Genomic DNA, 20,502 nt, shown 5'->3' on the forward strand with positions numbered 1-20,502 from the left:
TTTTCCTCGTGTAATACCTGTTTATATTTATTTATTACATCTACTTTACCTGTTTTATTTGCTTTATAACTGTATGTGTTTTACCTGTTGTGTTTTACCTGCCTCGTTTAGTCTTGTCAAGTATTTGTTTTAAAGCACTGACCAGAAGTGGCAACTGTGAATCTCGTTGTATTTAATATGACAATAAAGCATTCTATTCTAAATATTATGATTTTTTCTAGAAATATTATGAATTTATTCTAGAAATATTATGACTTTATACTCTTAAAAACAATTGACTTTATTCTCAAAATCTCAGTGGTCCCGATATCCTGTAATACATAATGTAATTTTGATTTATTAGGTCAAAATTTTGACTCATTCTTTGACTAAACATCCTAAATATGAAGCTTTTCTTTTTTTATATTTTCTGTCAGAATTGTTTCCATATAAACTTTATTGTTTGGGTTTTCTCTGTTTTTGGGATTAGACGGATTATTAATATAACTAGTTGTTTTAAATTAATGTCTAAAAGATGATTTTAATCTCTGTACTTTTTAAACTTGAGAAGAAAAATAAATATTATATGATAATAAATGATAGTAAACAAGCTGCTGGTTTGAATTTGAACACAACTCTTTAATGTTGGTTAACACAATCGTTGAGACTTGAAACAGCACACGGAGTCCTGTCATGTGACCCCGTCAGATCAGTTGACACTCACCTGGTGAGACTGTTGAACAGGTGAGACTGCTGGCAGTGATCCACGTCACCGACTGACAGTAAAACAACTCATCCTTCGGCCTCCGTTTCCACGCTGCAGCTTCACTGAGCTACACCTGGTGTCACAGCTGGATCACACCTGGATCACAGCTGGGCTGATGTGGACTCACCTGGTCCAGGTCTGAACTCAGTGAGGCTGCCTGCTGGAACAGAGTCCAGACAGGAACAACAGGAATGTGGTTCGACTCAGAGCAAAAACCTGTACGGAAGTTCAGTCACGACAAAACTAACGATTCAGACTATCTGAAGAGTGAAGACCTGAAAACACATCAATTAGTTCTCAGGTTAATAGTGAGTTCAGATCGGCTGATCTAGATCAGATATCTAGATCCAGATCAGGTATCTAAATCCAGATCAGGTATCTAGATCCAGATCAGACGCTAAAGGAAACCCCGGCAGATGAGATTTTTCATTTTACGCACAAAGGGCAGGATTTTTATCTTGTTTGTGGAAGTTTGTACAAGAATATGTCACTTGTGCCCACCAGTTACTATCTTGTGATATTTTGAACTTAAAAAGTTGATATCTTGCATGCAGAAGATGAATCTGTGCATGTTAGTGAATCTGTAGTTTTGTTGATCAGATCAGATATCTGGATCCAGATCATGTTAGTGAATCAGTAGTTTTAGTGAATCAGTAGTTTTGCTGTGAGTGAACCTCCACAGCGCGGCGGCGGCTGCTCGTCTGCTGGATTCTCACTGAGGATCACAGATCTAGAAAACACAGAAACTCTAGAAAACACTGAAGGAAACATTCAGGAGACGTTAGTGAAACCTGCAGAGCGGCAGGTTGAATCCAGAGTTTGATCTCCTCTCTGAATGTTAGTGTGTGAAGAGTTTCAGACACACCTGGAGTCGTTGGGTTAGCACCATGTGATCCTGTGGGCGGGGCCAAGTCATACAGCTTGACAGACAGGTGCTAGAGCCAATCAGAGAGTCTCCAGTCGGTTCTGGTCCGTGACAGATGTGTTGGCACTGATCTTTGAGTCAGTTCAGCAGAGCAATCACACATAAAATATGTTCTATATATCATGTTTTCTATTCAACACCATATCCACTTTCATTTATACACGGTTTACTGCAACCATCTTAGATTTAAAAATAGATTTTGCAAATGCAAAACAAAACAAAGGATGTATTTTTTTCCTACTGTGTTTGGATGAATGATGGTTTTATGGCACTGTGACGCTCTTTGCTCACTCTGAACTCGATGTGGAATAACTCTTCACTTTATAAACTTAGTTTTAAACATCTTTTAGCAGCATGCTGAACATTAACTGGAACATCACGAGTAGCTGAAGCCTCAAACTAAGTCAAACATGCTGACGAACAAACGCTCTCGTACCAAAACCGGATTATACGAGCGACCGACTTCTTCACAACACTACGGAGAAAACAGTCAACCAGTCATTCAGCATCATTTTATCACAATTTATTTAATTAGTTTGTTAAAATCTGCAGAATTAGACAGTTAAAAGTTAGGACTAGGACGATACGCCTATCGATTCAATATGTATTGCGATTTTTGAGTTTTGACATTCGATATTCTGATTTATTGTGATTGTTGTCAACTTTTTTAACACTAGACCATGGAAAAAAGTTGAATTATACACTTCGAGGGACTTTTACTTTGGAAAATCTCTAAATAATCCAGTAAAAATGTTTGATTTTCAGCATGTACCAGAAAGTGGGACCAGATTAGCCGACCCCTACGTAGACGGCTAGCTAACTTAAGCTAGCTAGCTAGATTGTCTGTCTCTGGAACTGGCTAGTTAGCTAGCTAGCTTGTCCGGAGACTGACAGGCTAGCTAACTAACGCCTGCTCTCCTACTGGTGAAGTTGTTGGGCTCATTTTCTTCTGCTCCAGGTTTCTTCCCGCTAAACGGGGAGTTTTTCCTGGCCACAGCGCGCTTGGTGGATCTCTGTTGGGTCTCTAAACTATGGTGTACGGTCTAAGACCTGCTCTATATATAAAGCGTCTCGAGATAACTTCTGTTATGATTTGACGCTATATAAAAATAAATTGAATTGAATTGAATTTTCTGTAGCATGGTGGAATTAGCATGGTAGCTACCTAACTAACCAGTTGCTAAATTAATCAAATTTAACAACTTAATGCTTCATCCACACACTCTTGTCACAGCGTAGGAAAGCACAGTGCTATCGCCAGATGAGGGACAACTTTGTTCGCCTCATATTCTGTGTTGCATGACAGTATGGTGGAATTAGCAAGCTAAGCTAGCTAAGTAGCCAGCTGTCCGACCTGGCCAACGGCAGCGCTGTAAAGATAAATTGTGGGCGTATAAATCTTTGGATGCCTATAGTTAACTATCCTTCAGTAATGTCAGTCAAAAAGAGAGTCGTACAATAACGGCGAAGCGTTTCAGAGGTGGAGAGAAAGGGTTGCTAATAGTTTGTGGGGGGGGGGTTGATGTGTACCTGTTAGCTTTAGTTTCTGGTTGTGATGAATGACTGGTTTTCCATCTCTGCCCCCGTACAGAAACATTTTTTACCCACCTGTCATGTGATAATCTCATCTATAATTTTCTGCCCACAGACTGATGGATGCAACAAATCAGCAATGAAAAAACTTGATATCAAAGCGATGCATTAGCGCGATTTTTTTCGTTGCCACCGATACATGAACACACGAGCGAGCAGCTACGCTAAGCAACGTTTCCACAGAGAAACAAGCGCCGGCTCAAAATCTACAGCGAGCTCAAACACAAGAATAATACAACCATAGAACAGTAGTTTGGTCTTTTTTTCATCAAAATTAAATATTTAAAGTATACTTTCATATATAAGCAATAAAAAATAAGTAACATCTCAATACTCCAATAATAACTCTTACATTGATATTGTGCTCATTGGGATTCTATCTCTTTACAGATATTCATATTAATTCTTATAGATATTTATATATACTTTTTTTCCTGTTTTGCGTCCCCTTGCCGTAGGGACTGTACGCCACCTCCAGCTGTCGACAGTGCAAAGACCTCATTGATATGGTTTATGAAAGGAGACCTGATCCCTGTGGTTGATGGAAGTGTGGAAGGCAATAAGTGGTCATGAGATGGGATGAGGCTGACGGTTAGCACCACAGAAGGTCCAGAGGGACAATCCACTTAAGAACTTCAGGAGGGATGATTGAGTCCAGAAAATCAGGAGGGACCATCCACTTGGAAGGTCAGGAGCAACTATCTATTCCAGAAGTTCGGGAAGGACAACCCATCCAGACTATCAGAAGGAACAAGTCGCTTCTGGAGTTCAAAAGGGAAGATCCACTCCAGAACTACAGGAAGGGTGATCTGCCCCAGTAGGTCAGAAGGGACCTTCCCTCCAGTGGGTCAGGAGGGACGATCTTCTGAGACGATCTGCTCCAGAGATCCAGGAGGGACCTTTCCTCCAGAAAGTCAGTGGGCACGATGTGCTCCAAAAGTTCAACAGGGACGAACCCCTCCAAAACTCCAGGATGGATGAAATGCCCCAGAAGATCAGGAAGGGAAAATCCACTCCAGAAGGTAAGGAAGGACGTTCCATTCCAGACCATTAGGGGGGAGGATCCACTTCAGAAGTCCAGAGGGGAGCATCCCCTGCAGAATTCCATGAGACGATCTACTCTTGATGATCAGGAGACACCTTCCCTCCAGTGGGTCAGGGGGGAAGATCCCCTGGGACGATCTGCTCCAGAGGTTCAGGAGAAACCATCCACTCTGGGAAGATCAGGAGAAACAATCCAGTCCAGAAGATCAGGAGAGACTATCCACTTCAGAAGTCCATAAGGGACGATCCACCTTTGAAGGTCAGGAGGGACAATCCCCTCCAGAGGGTTGAGAGGGATGATCCACCCCGGACTTTAGGAATGAATTGCTGCTCCAAAATTTCAAAAAGTATGATCCACTCCAGAAGTTCAGGAAGGATGATAATCAAAAGATCCACTCCAGGAAGCACTTCAGTGGAAACGTGAAGAGTTAAACTCTAATGTCTAATGAAACACTGAGCTGAAGGATGAAGGACAGACAGACGGAACCCTGTAAAGTACCGGAGGTCTTTCAGTCAGGAGACACTGTCTTTTTTTTTTCAGACGTGGATCGTGGCCCAGTGTCATTTTGGGTTTAGTGGCACAGACGTAGATTAGCTCAAGAGAGTCCAGAGTGTGGATCAGTTAGTTTTAGGGTTTTAATCCAGTCTTTACAGGCTCTGAGTGGTTTAAAACAATAATGGTTGAAACCAGTTGAGTCCTGATCCAAACAGATCCAGACCAGTCTAAGGGTAGCTGGTCACTGCAGCCTGTTTCTGGGCCAGACGTCGCAGTTCCTCCCTGATAGCCTTTATAAGAGAGGCGGAAGTGTGGGCGGAGGGTGAGGCGTCCTCTGGTGGGTACTCTGGAGTCGGTGAGGTCAGGAGGAGAGGTGGAGCCGATGGGTCCCGCAACGAGGAGCTGGGCATCTGGAAAACAGAGGAAGAGGAGAACTCTGGAAACGACAGCACCTGTAGGGAGAAGGGAGAGGAGGACAGAGGGGGAGGCCAAGACCAGAAAATAAATCCAGATAAAAGACATGAAATGAAACTGATGACAGTGATCATTTGTTGTTGTTGGCCAAGTTTGGTTCGATTTTGCTACTCCTCACAACGGACTCACACTCTCTCTGCTGGCTCCTGGTCTGGACAGGTCCTGGTCTGAGTGCTGGTGGTTCCAGCTGGAGCCAGTGGGACCAGACATGCTGCGACCCACCCCAGGGTACGCACCAATCTGACTGGACAAACCCACCTGGGTCAAGTGGTGGAGCTGCGCACCTGGGTCAACAAATGTAACAGATTCAACAAACGTAAGCCCCAATCGACCCATTTCAGTGTAGGAGGCGGAACGGCTGAATGACAGCAGTGTTCAAAGACAGCAATACAGATGACTATACCTGTGCTGCCCCCTACAGGTCGTGGTCTGGACGAGGAGGGGGGGTCCTCATACGGCCCCCTGCTGGAGTAAACCGACTCCTGCAGCTGATCTCCAGTAGAAACATACCCTCCTGAGTTTAGGCCCTGCCTGTATAAAACACATAGAGAATCAGTGCTGGTTCAGATCCTGATTACAGACCTGGACCTGGTTTTAAGTGTACTGACCTCTGCAGCAGGCCCTGGACTGATGTTGGAGACATTCCTAGCTCTGCGTATCTCTGCAGAAAGACGGAGAGAAGAAGAAAATGAAAACTGAACATGGAGTCATGTCGGACTGAAAATGGCCTCAGCTGCAGGGCGACACACTCACAGCAGAGAAGGGGCTGTGAGAGGGGGCAGCTGGGTAAGAGCCCCATTGCCTGCCTGCGGGGCGGGCCTGGGGGGAGGGGCTGGGCAGGGCGGGGCTTACCCCACTCACCCCGGCGCTGCCCTGTGAGGACGGTGACACCAGGGCGAAGGCATCATCCAGAAGGGAGTGCATCTGCTGCCGTGCCTCCTCGATGGAGGGCTGGGGGGGCATATAGGGGGGCGGGGCCGGGGCTGAGTCAAACACCTCGTCGGTAGGGGAGGGGCTGCCGTGGTCCGGGGGCAGGTCAGGGTCCGACTATGGAAGAGAGGAAGGAGAGAATAAAGAGTAGGTGTTCAGTCAAATGTGACTATTAATAAAGGTGTTCCACACGGATCAATACTCTGTCCTCTGTTATTTACATGTAGATAATATTTATTTTCACTCTCAGCTCTATAATGTATATCTTTATGCTGATGATACTCTCGTATCTGTCAATGCTACCTCAGACTAGTCCTCTACTTCAATACCGTCTGCTTTTGATGACCTCCTGACCACAAAAATTAACTTAAAGTTGTTTATAATGTGCAAAAAGTTAATGTTGGTCCAAGATGTCATGGCTAGGTCAAATAATAAGGTTAGGCCTGCTTCACTCACAGCAGACTAAAACTCTACAGCCTAACTAGTAAAAATGGAGAGACAATGGTTCTGTTTTTAGCTCCTCACCACTAGTGGGGTAAGACCTGTAAAGTTTGTTCTGAGAGTCAATGCTATGTATCGAGGAACGGATATCATTAATATATAATACAAAGAAAAGATTAACCAGAACGCCACCCTGTGGAACTCCACATTCAACGGATGTCAGATTAGAATAAAATCCCAAAGCTTCCAGTAGATCCAGAGTATTGCTAACTGGTTAAACCTGTCTGGCATGTCTGTCTCACCATGTAGGCCACGTTGTTGAGTCCCGGGTACTTCCTGTAGGTGGCGCTGTGATCGGTGAGCAACCGGTCTCGGTCTGTATCAGGGAGACTTCCAGGTCCTGGCTGAGCCCGCCGAGCCCGAGGGGACCGCCTCCCTCTGGACAAAGACACAAATAGAAAATGTGTTTCATGGTGAATCTGGTTACACCATCTCCTCAGATACAAATATATATCATTAATATCATAATAAGAAGCTCAGGCTCATATTTAGACACAGTTTTACTAAAATAATAAAAGAGGTTTTCCTTTACAGACCACAGTTTATGAATTAAAGGAAGACACTACAGGTTTAACTAATAGATACCACAATGAAACTTCCCAGTTCATTACTGACATCAAGACAATTGTTTTTTGTGTTACAAGTTTTCTAAAAATGTTATGTTTAAATATTTAAATGAGGCATTATCTAATGCTAACTTATATAATTTTTGTATTATACTATTGATCCTGTAGTGTCTGTTGATATAGTGAATAATAAAAATAAACATTATGAGTTGAGTTAACACTACATGAAGAGCGTCAGTCTGACCTCCTCCTGGAGTCTGTGGGCGTGGGGGGTGAGTGGCCGTCAGCCTGCAGGATGCAGTCCATGTGGTCGTGGGCGGAGCTATAGAGACGCTGTGCCACCTCGCTCTGCACCGGTCCGTCTCCGAAGGCATCCATGATGTCATCCATGGAGGGAAACTCACACTGACCCCGCCTCTTGGCGCGCTGCCGAAGTTTGTTCCTGTGATGCTCGATCTCAGACTTGTGTCTCAGTGCCACCTGCAGGAGCACCGGTGATGATGTCAGACCGGTTTTAAATGGCGAACTGAAAGGGGGCGTGATTGTTTTTCGTGGTCGTCTCACCTCCGTGCTGACCTTCTCGGTGAGGGTGGGGCTCAGATGGGACGGGGCGTGCGGCTGTGGCGGGCTCGGTCGCGGCTGCATGGCGATCAGCTGCACCTTGTTGGCCTGACGACGCGTGCCGTCGGACGAGCCGCGAGACAAACGGTCGACGTGATCGAAAATGGAAGACGAGGAGAGAAGCTCGTCTGGACCGCTGCCTGATGGAGCCACACAGGAAATAATACAACAGATATATGAGATATCTGACATAAAGATTATAGAGATTAAAGATATTGATTAGAGGAAATGAAGGTAGAAACGGACCCATCTTGTTCCTCCCTTCAGTCCAGAAGCATTAAAAAGAAAAAACAAATGATCTTTTATAATCATTTCATAATAACACAACAGCTTAATTTTCCTTATTGATGATGATGGTGATGATGTCACAATGTCTCTGACCATTTTTGGGCGTCTTCCTGTGGTGTTTCCCCTCACTGAGCGTGGCCACAGGTCGAGTGCTTTCTTCTGCCGATTCTCTGCCGCTCGATTGGTCGCTGCCCAACGAGTCGCCGTCTGACGGGCTGAGTCTGAAACACCAGAGACAGGAGGTTAAGGTTATCATCCATCCATCCCTCCATCCATCCATATTTTTTTAAACTTACAGTATATTTGTAGAAAGGTCGTTTTTACAGACCGATATAGAAATCTAAAGTTGTGCGTTCTGACCTGCCCCTGCGGCGACTGTTCCGAGTCGCCTTGGTGGACGACCCTTTAGATTTGGGGGTGTTGAGGTCTCCACCGTCGGAGGGCGTGGCCTCTTTGACGGGGGCGGGCAGCGGGCCGGGCTCCTGGATCACCATGATGTCATCTTTGCTGTGCTGACCGAGGTGGAGCTTCGCAAAGTCGAAGCCTTTCACGCTGGGAGCCTGAAGCTGGGAGAGGAGACATGATAAGCTGTTAGCGTGGACGACAGGAAAGACTTAACCACTTCCTGTTGACCTCTGACCTTCTGCCTCTGCTGGATGGTGTTGATGGCGTCCGGCTGGAACTCAAGCTTCTCTGAGCCGCACAGCTTCCAGTAGAGGATGATGATGATAAAGACGGCCAGCAGGACGGGGACGACCACGCCGACAATCAGCCAGATGCTGCTGCTCTGAGTCTCCGCTGGGGGGACGGACAGGGTCTCCACAGCTGGAGACAGGTGAGTGACAGGTGAAGGACAGGTGAGAGACAGGTGAGAGACAGGTGAAGGACAGGTGAGCTTCAGGTCTTGACTCACGTTGGGCGATGGGTCTCTGGACTCGGTGTCCAAGGACGATGGCGGCTCTCTGAAGGTCCAGGCGGTTCAGCGTGACCGCCATCGCCTCGGCAGGTATACGCTCACCACCTGGACCCTCCACGAAATAGAAGACCTCTAGGGGACGCTCCGCCCCCGACAGCCTCGACACCCGCACCACCTGGGACACAACAGGTTATATACATACATTTGCATAAAGCAGCATATTTGTCCACTCATGTGTATATACCTGTCTGAGGTGTCCATACCTGCAGACTGTTGTTGCCCACAGCAGTAGCTCTCCTCAAGCGCCTCCTGCTGGACGCCTGCAGTCCCTCCTCTAGCAGCAGAGCCAGACGTCTCTCCAGACGAGCTTTAAAACTCCTCTCAGCCACCAGCTGCTCCTGGACTCCCAACAGCACTGAAACCACAAAACACCTCAGGTATCTGTCTCATAAAGTAGACCACCCCAACCCAGACTACCTGCATGATTTCATATAAAAACACTTCAGATATCTGTCTCATAAGGTAGACCACCCCAACCCAGACTACCTGCATGGTTTCATATAAAAACACTTCAGATATCTGTCTCATAAAGTAGACCACCCAAACCCAGACTACCTGCATGGTTTCATATAAAACACTTCAGATATCTGTCTCATAAAGTAGACCACCCAAACCCAGACTACCTGCATGGTTTCATATAAAACACTTCAGATATCTGTCTCATAAAGTAGACCACCCAAACCCAGACTACCTGCATGGTTTCATATAAAACACTTCAGGTATCTGTCTCATAAAGTAGACCACCCCAACCCAGACTACCTGCATGGTTTCATATAAAAACACTTCAGATATCTGTCTCATAAAGTAGACCACCCAAACCCAGACCACCTTCATGGTTTCACACTAAACATAGAAGTGGACTGGATCGTTTTCTCACCTGTACGGACCCAGGTGGAGCGCAGGTGGTGTGACGTGTTCAGCTCAGGGTAGTGGAACGCTGTCAACACATTTAACACATTTACAGTATACATTTCATGTATTTAATAAATTCTGCCATTATTAACGTGTGATTGGGTCGTACGTTCTGCGTTCTGCTGGACAGGAAATCCGACGTAGAAGCTGAACTCAACCAGGCTGAGCTTCCTCAGGTGTTCGCTGACCTCTGACCCCAGCAGGTAGTCCCGCCCATCACGCACCGCAAAGGTGACGTCGACGGAAACCTTCTGCCCTGCTGGCGGCCGGGTCACGGACATGCTGATGTTCAACAGCTGGAGAAGACACAGATATACAGATGCTGAAGGTCAACAGACTGATTCATTCATTGTGAAGCTGATCACATGTAAAAAACTAGTTAAAACTAAATTACATCTGCTAAATGTATTTTACCGGTCTTTCTGACCGTGATTAGCCACGACCTGGGTGTTTTTTTCCCTGTTAACCAGTGTATTTCACTGGTGTTTCTGACCGCGATTAGTGGCAACCTGGGTGTGTTTTTTTTCCAGACTCACCTGTACGGTGACGTTAACTATAAACAGGTAACGGACTCACCTGTACGGTGACGTTTCCTGCCTCATGAGATCGTCTCCGTGTCTCGGCGTACGCCATCATCAGCCCTCTCTCGACCCGTTCGCTGAAGTTACAGACTCTGACGTCGACGTGGTCAGGGACGAACTGCAGCACGAAGTGGATCTGGTACCTGAGGTCCGGTACAGTGTAGAGCGCTGAAACGGTGGGAACGGGGCCGGAGCTGCGTGGTGGTTGGCGCAGGGCATTGATGACAGATATGGCGGTGAAGATCAACGGTCCTGATACGACACGGAAGGCGAAACTGGACGGTGTTCTCAGGAACTGATGAGGCAGCAGAGAGATGACAGACAGCTGTCATTCATCTGACATCAACCAGGTGAGTTCAAGGTGTCTGAAGCAGGTACACCGTTAATTAAGGCTCAGCCTGACAGGTGAGAATAATTAGTCAGTAATGAAGTTCAAACTACAGATTATAAACTTTTCTTCAATGATTTGAATGACGTGACACAATGTTATGTAACATAAAGTAAAGTGAAAATAAAGTAAACTAGAGTCCTTCCAGTAAAATAATGTAATTCCCTCGCCAAGTCCCAGCGGAACCTGCTGAGGGAGGTGGTGTTGGTGGTGAAGGAGGTGGTGTTTGTACCTGCAGCTCCACCGAGCGGTTGAAGTCTCTCTTCAGAAGATCTCTGACTTGAGTGAATCCGGCTGACGAACCTTTGGAACTGACTGCAGGAGATAAACAGATCCAGATCAGCCGACGGACCGGTTCTGATGACACACCAGGACCTGGTCTCCGTGTCACATGACCTACTCACCTACTCTGACCAGGTACATCTCCGGCTTGCTGACGTTACACAGGTACTGTCTGATGGGCGGGGTCTGGGCCACTCTAGGTGTAGTGACCGGGGGGGCTCTGGTCAGGCTGATGGCAGTGTTCTGGGTGGTGGTGGTGATGGCGGTGGTTGTGGTTGTCGCCTTGGTGGTGGTCCTGGTGGGCGGAGCTTTAACTGGCTTCTCTGTGACCACTGGAGGCCTCTCCGGTCTGTCGGGGCGGGTGGGCGGTCCCAGTGGGGGAGGGGGAGGAACCCGGCCGGTGGTGTTGGAAGGGGGGCGAGGAGGGTGTCTGCCTGGGGTTGGGACATGGTCTTTGGGTTTTGGAGGAGAAGCAGTTCTGAAGGTGGTTGACAGTGGAGGTGGCGTCTCCTCACCTGTGAGAGTAGGTGAAAGGGTGAGGGGAGGGGTGGGCCCCTCCAGGGGATGCTTGGGCTCCTGTCCTGGAGGAGGACCAGAGCTCGGGGACGGGGATGAAGACGAATGGGGACGGTGGGTTTGGGTTGTTGTGGGAGTGATGGGGGGTTTGGAGTCGGTCCGGTTGATCCGGTCCTGGTCTCTCCCCCTCTCCTTCTCCCGGGCCAGCAGGTTGGTGTAGTACTCCATGCTGTTCATGTCTGGCAGCAGCAGCTCCGTCGGCTCCAGGGGCATCAGGTCCTCCAGGTCGTAGTCCTCGTCCCAGTTGGGGAAGACATCTGGATGGGTGGGGCGGGTGTGCAGCGGGATGCTGGGGGTGGAGGAGGAGGGTGAGATAGGTAGGCGGGAAGAGAGGGGGACGGTGGGACGGGCGGGGAAGGCGGTGTCGTAGGAGACCCAGTCCCCTCCGATGTCCTCGTCGTAGGGGTGGTTGGGCAGTGGCGTGGCCAAGGCCAGCTCCTCGCCGTCAGGCACCATGAAGGACAGAGTCTCCAGGTAGTCTCCGGAGCCCCAGGCCTCCTCCAGGGAGGGGCCCTGCTCCCAGGGGGGAGGAGGGGTGAGGGTGGGCTGGGTGTGTGGGGGCAGGGGTGGAGGGAGGCTAGGGGACAGGATGTCTGGAGGTCTCAGCAGGAGGTGGATCCCCTGAGCACCAGAGTCTGAGTCCTCCGCCGAGCCTGCGCCACCGCTGTTGCGATGATAACCAGAGTGTGAGAGCGGGCTGGGGGCCGGGGGTCTGGGAGCCGGGGATCTGGGGACCGGGGGGCTGAGGGCCGGGGGGCTGGGGGACGGGGGTCTGGGCGGGGAGGAGGAAGAGGAGGAGGGTGATGAAGGATGTGACAGAGACTCCGCCGTCCTGTTGAAGTCCAGCACACCTGAGAGACAAAAGGATAAAATATCCCAACTTTAACTGTGGACCCGGACCAAAACTAAGGGTCCTGACCAAAACTAAGGGTCCTGACCAAAACTAAGGGTCCTGACCAAAACTAAGAGTCCTGATCAAAACTAAGGGGTCTGATCAAAACTAAGGGTCCGGACCAAAACTAAGAGTCCTGATCAAAACTAAGGGTCCGGACCAAAACTAAGAGTCCTGATCAAAACTAAGGGGTCTGACCAAAACTAAGGGGTCTGACCAAAACTAAGAGTCCTGATCAAAACTAAGGGGTCTGACCAAAACTAAGGGGTCTGACCAAAACTAAGAGTCCTGATCAAAACTAAGGGGTCTGATCAAAACTAAGAGGTCTGATCAAAACTAAGGGGTCTGACCAAAACTAAGGGGTCTGACCAGAACTAAGGGTCCTGACGAAAACTAAGGGTCCTAACCAAAACTAAGGGTCCTGACCAAAACTGAGGGTCCTTACGAAAACGAAGGGTCCTAACCAAAACTAAGGGGTCTGACCAAAACTAAGGAGTCTGACCAAAACTAAGGGTCCTTTCCCCGTTTCCAGTCTTTATGCTAAGCTAAGCTAACAGTTTCCCCCCATCTCTAGTCTTAATGCTAAGCTAAGCTAACAGTTTCCCCCAATCTCCAGGCTTTATGCTAAGCTAAGCTAACAGTTTCCCTCTGTGACACCAGTCCTGAGTGGTATCAATCTGAACACCTAACTCTCCGACAGGAAGAAGATTTCACTAAATGGTTAACTGGTCCTTTCAGTTCTGATGTTTGATCTTCTTCAGTAGATGAAGAGTAGAAGAAGAAACAGAAAGGTGATGTTTTAATTATGAATGTTGTGTTTTAATGGTGTTACTAGTTTAGATTGTTAGATTAATTCAAACACAGCAACGTCTTTCTGGAACTGCTGCTGTCTCTTTAATGGAACCCCCCCCCCTGCTCTCAGCCTTGACTGGGTCCCTCTCATCCGCCTCCGGCTTTGTTGCCGTGGTGACGCCATGGTGACGGTGTGGTTTGCGGCAGCATCACGTGCTGAACGGAGACGTGTCATTGGTATTCAGGAGGAGACGCCCTCAAATACTCTCTCTGGATGGAGAGATGGAGAGCTAGGGAGATATACTGTATGTATATCTATATAATGTGTCTCTAACACACACACATATATATATATCCTTATAAGGAAGTTCCTGTTTCCTACAGGTATCTCAGAGGTCAGAGGTCAGCTGCACTACATCCCAGCGGTGTCTCTAACAGACGCATCTTGACTTTTACTACAAAAACACTGATCCTACATTTCCCATGATGCACCTGTATGGAATGTTTCATCAGAGCACCAGTACCATTAAAGATCACTATTCACCTGCAGCAGGTGAGCTTGATGTCACCATGGAAACCAGCGAGCCGGCCACCAGCAGCATCACACCGAGTGTGCGTCTGCACGCTGAGGTTCTGGGGTCCATCCTGGTCCTGGTCCTGGAGCCAGGGCCCGGCGGGATCACAGGGTCCATCGTCCTCAAAGGGCCGCTGGTCTGATCCTGGTACAGAGAGTCCAGGACCCGTCAGGAGGACCTGGACCACAGCAGGGACACGCAGTCAGAGACAGCCAATAATATTCAATAAACAATAAAACAGAGAGACCAGAGGCCTGTACTACGAAGCGAGTTCAATTTACCCAGGATATCTCCTCGTTATCTGGTTTAACTAACCCTAACAACCGAGATCACGCTAAGCGGTCCTACGAAAGGTGGTTATCAACTCTGTAAATCAACCCAAGGTTTCTCAGTCTGGCTACAAGCGTGTTCACATCAACAGGGAGGTATTTGTAGCATCTGATCAATCACAGACATGGAAACGTGCAGACAGACAGGCAGAGCGGCACATTTAACAAAGGAAGAGTAAACTATATTAGACAAATACGAAGAAGTTAAACACTTAATCCAGACTAAAAGTAACACAGTTGAAGCTGCCAGATACAGGAAGGACAGCTGGCAAAAGAAAAAACTCCCGATGTGTGAATGCGTAAATTAACAGACTTGTTAATTTAACGAAAACTCAAAAGTCGGATAAAGTCATCTAAATATAAATAGCTTATAAGAGTGTAATGGATGAATGGATTACTCTTCTTTTTACCCTTTAATTAAATTGTGGCGTCTATGACTATTTAAAACCTTCTTTCAGCTGCGTCCCCCTCTCCGGCGGTGTGAAACAAACTCAAGGGCAAGTAAAAAAAAAAAAAATATATAAAAATATAATTCAAAGCGGTAAACACCCCCAGCATAAATACAGCTGTCCTTCCTGCATCTGTCAGTTTAAACTGTGTTGCTTTCAGTCTGGATTATGATTTAAACTTCTTCGTATGTGTGTAATATTATCATACAATCTGCACACTGAGCTCTGATTGGTCAGTAGGCGGTGCTTTTATACGAGTTGATCTCTTATCTGGAACATAACCTGCTCCGGAGCAGGTTAGCTGTTCAGCATCAGTTACCATGGCGTTCTACCCCGGTAAGAAGTGAACCACCTTCGTAGGACAGAAAACCCAGAGTTAACCCTGAAGTTACCTCGCTAACGCCAAATCCTGCTTCGTAGTACAGACCTCAGGACATGTCAGGAGGACCTGGACCACAGCAGAAACATCCCATAATATTCAATAAACAATAAAACAGAGAGACCAGGACCCGTCAGGACCTGAACCACAGCAGAAACATCCCATAATATTCAATAAACAATAAAACAGAGGGACCAGGACCCGTCAGGACAATCAGAGACATCCCATATTTTCGGGATATTTTACTCATAGTTTTGGCATATTTTGCTAATATGTTACTAATATTTTCAAGATATTTCACTTATATGTACATGATATTTTACTTATATTTTTGTGATATTTTACTAATATTTTCATGATATTTTTGCGATATTTTACTAATATTTGTATTTTATTTTACTAATATTTGTATGGTATTTCACTAATATTTTTGTGATATTTTACTAATATTTGTATGGTATTTTACTAATATTTGTATTAGGGGTGTGGCGAAATATCGTGCCACGAAATATCGCGATATAAAAACGTGATGATATGCATCGTTGAGACAGAAAACTGAATCGCGATATCAGGGCATAATAGGTACAACTTACATACGGGCTCCGGGGGCCAAAGCTTCAGCCTCTTCCTGCTGATGTTCAAAGCCTATGGAAGGAGGCTTAGTACGCGTCATATCTTTGGGGTACAACACATGCGCAGTAAAATCTGGTCTGTCCTCGCATCCTCGATAGTCTAATGTTTAGGTTAGTTTGTCATGTATCTTACTGGTGAACTGATCAGCTGGCTGAGACAAAGCCCCCCACCCCTACCAGCCCTAACGTTACCTGCAGCAGTGAGTGACATCAGCAGAGGACAGGAGGAAAGAGGACAGGAGGAAGGACTGATACTGACTGCCGGAGGACAGGCGACAGGAGGACAGAGGACAGGACAGGACTTATGGCATAAAAAATGGAACTATAAGGCCGAACAGCATTGTTTTGCATTTTATGTCTTTTGAATAAAAGGCTATTTTTACAGTCATATATTTTCATCATTCAAGTTTTGTTAAAATACTGTATTGTGGGGATATCTTATTAACATTTGTATGGTATTTTACCAATATTTGTATGGTATTTTACTAATATTTGTATGGCATTTTACTAATGTTTTTGGGATATTTTACTAATATATGTATGATATTTTACTAATATTTGTATGGTATTTTACTAATATTTGCATGGTATTTTACTAATATTTTCGGGATATTTTACTAATATTTGTATGATATTTTACACATATTTTCATGATATTTGTATTGTATTTTACTAATATTTTTGCGATATTTTACTAATATTTGTATGGTATTTTACTAATATTTGTATGGTATTTTACCAATATCTGTATGATATTTTCAGGAGATTTTACTAATATTTTCATGATATTTTACTAATATTTGTATGATATTTTACATATATTGTATTGATATTTTACTAATATTTGTATGATATTTTACATATATTGTATTGATATTTTACTAATATTTTCGGGATATTTTACTAATATTTGTATGATATTTTACACATATTTTCATGATATTTTACTAATATTTTCATGATATTTTACTAATATTTGTATTGTATTTTACTAATATTTTTGCGATATTTTACTAATATTTGTATAGTATTTTACTAATATTTTACTATTATTTTGGGGATATTTTACTAATATTTGTATGGTATTTTTGTAATATTTTTGTGATATTTTACTAACATTTTCATGATATTAAACTAATATTTTCATGATATTTTACCAATATTTGTATGATATTTTACTAATATTTGCATGATATTTTACTTACATTTTCATGATATGTTACTAATATTTTCAGGCAACTGGACTTGGTTTACATTCTGATTTAATGTTTTATAGATCAAACGATTTATTCAATAATCTGATTAATCAATTATGAAAGTTTTCATTAATAATCATTAGTATAACAGTATTACACCTGCAGAATACACAACAATAATAACACTAATAATGAATTATAAATAATAATAATAATAATAATATTATTAACTACATAATTTTAATACAATAATAATAAAAATACTGCAGTGTAAAAATAATAAATAATAAAAAATACTCCGGGCCCTGTTCAGCCTGGTTCTAGCCCTGTTCAGTTTGGTTCTAACCCTGCTCAGCCTGGTTCTAACCCTGCTCAGCCTGGTTCTAACCCTGTTCAGCCTGGTTCTAGCCCTGCTCAGCTTGGTTCTAGCCCTGCTCAGCCTGGTTCTAACCCTGTTCAGCCTGGTTCTAGCCCTGCTCAGCTTGGTTGTAACCCTGCTCAGCCTGGTTCTAACCCTGTTCAGCCTGGTTCTGATCCTGCTCAGCCTGGTTCCTGCTCTGCTTCCACCAGGCCGCTCACACCTCTGCTGGCCTGGCTCGGCTCGGCTCGGTTCGGTCCGCGCTCCCACTGACCCAATTACCGGACCGACAGCCCGCTCACATCCCGGCCTGTCTCCGTCTCTCCACCGGGACTAACACCGGGCATCACGGCTGCTTTCATCCCGCTCTGCAGTCGCCGTCCCGGGGTAGAGCTGCGCATCCGTGCCCTAATTACCCGGTCCGGTCCGGTATGGTGCCGGTTTAACGTGTTAACGAGCCTGATTGTGAGCCGCCTCCCTTCTGCAGCTGGATCCTCCACCACGCCGCTAAACCGACACCGAGCCCCGGTGATGCGGATCAGACCCGCGCGCACTGATCAGCATCATGACACACGCTTTTCACTGAGAGGAAGCCGAACCGAACCGAGCCGAGCCGGGCCGGGCCGTCGGTACAGGGCATGTTGGATCAGTCAGAGAGGAGACCTACCTGCCATCCTGGAGATGCGGATCGGCCGCGTCACGCCTCTGAAGCCGCGCGGCGCGCTCCCTGCGCGGGGAAGGAGGAGGCGGAGAGTCGCTGCAGCATCACACCTTCCTCCTCCTTCTCCTCCTCCTCCTCCTCTCTGTCCGCAGTCTGCTGAACCAGCCTCCACACGCTGGACCATGTGGACCCGTCCACGCTGGTCCCGGACCGTCACATTCGGTACCAGTCCAGCCCGGTACCGGTCCAGTCCAGCTCCGCCAGTTGAGCCTCAGATGATCAAATCTACAATTCGAAGGACATCTTGTTTCCTTTGTTTCTCCTCACAGAGAGACGCTTCATACCAGAGCTGGACCCGGAGCAGTTCTACAGAACCAGGACCTGACGGGACTTGGACCTGACAGGACCGGGACTTGACTGAACCTGGACCTGCTGACGGGACCTGGACCTGAAGGGACCTGGACCTGACAGGGCTGGGAACTGACGGGACCTGGACCTGAAGGGACCTGGACCTGACAGGACCGGGACCTGAAGGGACCTGGACATGGCTGGACCGGGACCTGACAGGACCTGGACCTGAAGGGACCTGGACCTGACTGGATCTGGACCTGGACCTGCTGACGGGACCTGGACCTGACAGGACTTAGACCTGACTGGACATGGACCTGACAGGACCTGGACCTGGACCTGCTGACAGGACCTGGACCTGACAGGACTTAGACCTGACTGGACCTGGACCTAACGGGACCTGGAGCTGAAAGGACCTGGACATGACTGGACCAGGACCTGACAGGACCTGGACCTGACGGGACCTGGACCTGACGGGACCGGGACCAGGACCTGAAGGGACCTGTACCTGACAGGACCAGGACCTTACGGGACATGGACCTGAGGAGGTTCCAGTGAAAACATGAAAAACACCAACTAAACCAATCAGTCTGTTTTATGTTAAACCATCAGTAAAAATAAGAACATGAAATATAGATTTACCAACAAACTGTGACATCATCAATAATAATAATGAATATCATTTTCAATAATAATTAATATAATTAATAAGTCCTCATCATAAAGGAGACTCAGCCTCTCTGGCGCCCCCTCAGGTACAAACACACAACTACACTACGAGAAGCTTCACACAGCTACGCCCACTTAGCTTTAGAATGTTAGCTATTTAGCATTATGCTCTAGGACAAGCTAAGACATGCTGATATTTAGCAATGTTATTCAGAATGCCTACGCTAACATGGGCTATTAATAGGAAATCAATGCCAACTTTGCATACATTTAGCATGTTAGCTGTTTTAGCATTATGCTCTAGGAGAAGCTAAACCATACTAATATTTGTCATTGATTTCATATTAATAGTCTATGTTAGCGTAGGCATTCTTAATAACATACAGTATATTGCTAAATATTAGCATGGCTTAGCTTCTGCTAGAGCATAATGCTGAAATAGCTAACATGCTAAATGTGTGTAAAGTTGGCATTGATTTCATATTAAAACAGTAACTGGTGCACGTATAAGAAGGTATCAGATGATGATACAGTTTAAATCCAATAGAAGTATTTGTGTTTTAACAAACTGATCAATCGCTGAGCAAATTATCAACAATATGAAGCCCAATAAATACAAACTAACCGTAAACATAAAGTAAACACAAAATAACCGTAAACATAGAGTTAACACAAACAAACCGTAAACATAAAGTTAACACAAGCTAAACACAAACTAACCGTAAACATAAAGTTAACACAAACTAACCGTAAACATAAAGATAACACAAACTAACCGTAAACATAGAGTTAACACAAACTAACCGTAAACATAAAGTAAACACAAGCTAACCGTAAACATAAAGTTAACACAAGCTAACCGTAAATATAAAGTTAACACAAACTAACCGTAACCATAAAGTAAACATAAACTAACCGTAAACATAGAGTTAACACAAACTAACCGTAACCATAAAGTAAACATAAACTAACCGTAAACATAGAGTTAACACAAGCTAACCGTAAATATAAAGTTAACACAAACTAACCGTAACCATAAAGTAAACACAAACTAACCATAAACATAGAGTTAACACAAACTAACCGTAAACATAAAGTAAACACAAGCTAACCGTAAACATAAAGTTAACACAAGCTAACCGTAAATATAAAGTTAACACAAACTAACCGTAAACATAAAGTAAACACAAGCTAACCGTAAACATAAAGTTAACACAAACTAACCGTAAACATAGTTAACACAAACTAACCGTAAACATAAAGTAAACACGAACTAACCGTAATCATAGAGTTAACACAAGCTAACCGTAAACATAAAGTTAAC

General features: G+C 45.5%; 2 protein-coding genes across 2 annotated transcripts in view; both read right to left on the minus strand.

Annotated features, from left to right (window-relative positions):
- svopl (SVOP-like) overlaps positions 1-20,502 on the minus strand; it is a 38,485-nt gene that overhangs the window by 14,593 nt on the left and 3,390 nt on the right. Inside the window, exon 2 of the mRNA XM_037759884.1 lies at positions 9,241-9,251. The gene's annotated coding sequence lies outside the window, so the exon portion shown is untranslated. The remainder of the gene's footprint in view (positions 1-9,240; positions 9,252-20,502) is intronic.
- si:dkeyp-27e10.3 (UPF0606 protein KIAA1549) lies at positions 598-18,771 on the minus strand. The gene is made up of 22 exons (XM_037759878.1): positions 18,168-18,771; positions 14,127-14,335; positions 11,445-12,749; positions 11,273-11,355; positions 10,648-10,947; positions 10,181-10,367; positions 10,037-10,096; positions 9,363-9,514; positions 9,097-9,274; positions 8,824-9,008; positions 8,544-8,749; positions 8,277-8,404; positions 8,142-8,156; positions 7,839-8,035; positions 7,519-7,754; positions 6,951-7,086; positions 6,031-6,324; positions 5,886-5,938; positions 5,681-5,808; positions 5,407-5,561; positions 4,404-5,255; positions 598-4,162 (listed from the first exon to the last, which is right to left on the minus strand). Exons 2-21 carry the CDS (start codon positions 14,272-14,274, stop codon positions 5,031-5,033), a joined length of 4,371 nt encoding a protein of 1,456 aa, XP_037615806.1. The 5' UTR covers positions 14,275-14,335; positions 18,168-18,771; the 3' UTR covers positions 598-4,162; positions 4,404-5,030.

The sequence above is a fragment of the Sebastes umbrosus genome, chromosome 23 (genome assembly GCF_015220745.1).
Source record: "Sebastes umbrosus isolate fSebUmb1 chromosome 23, fSebUmb1.pri, whole genome shotgun sequence".
NCBI lineage: Eukaryota > Metazoa > Chordata > Actinopteri > Perciformes > Sebastidae > Sebastes > Sebastes umbrosus.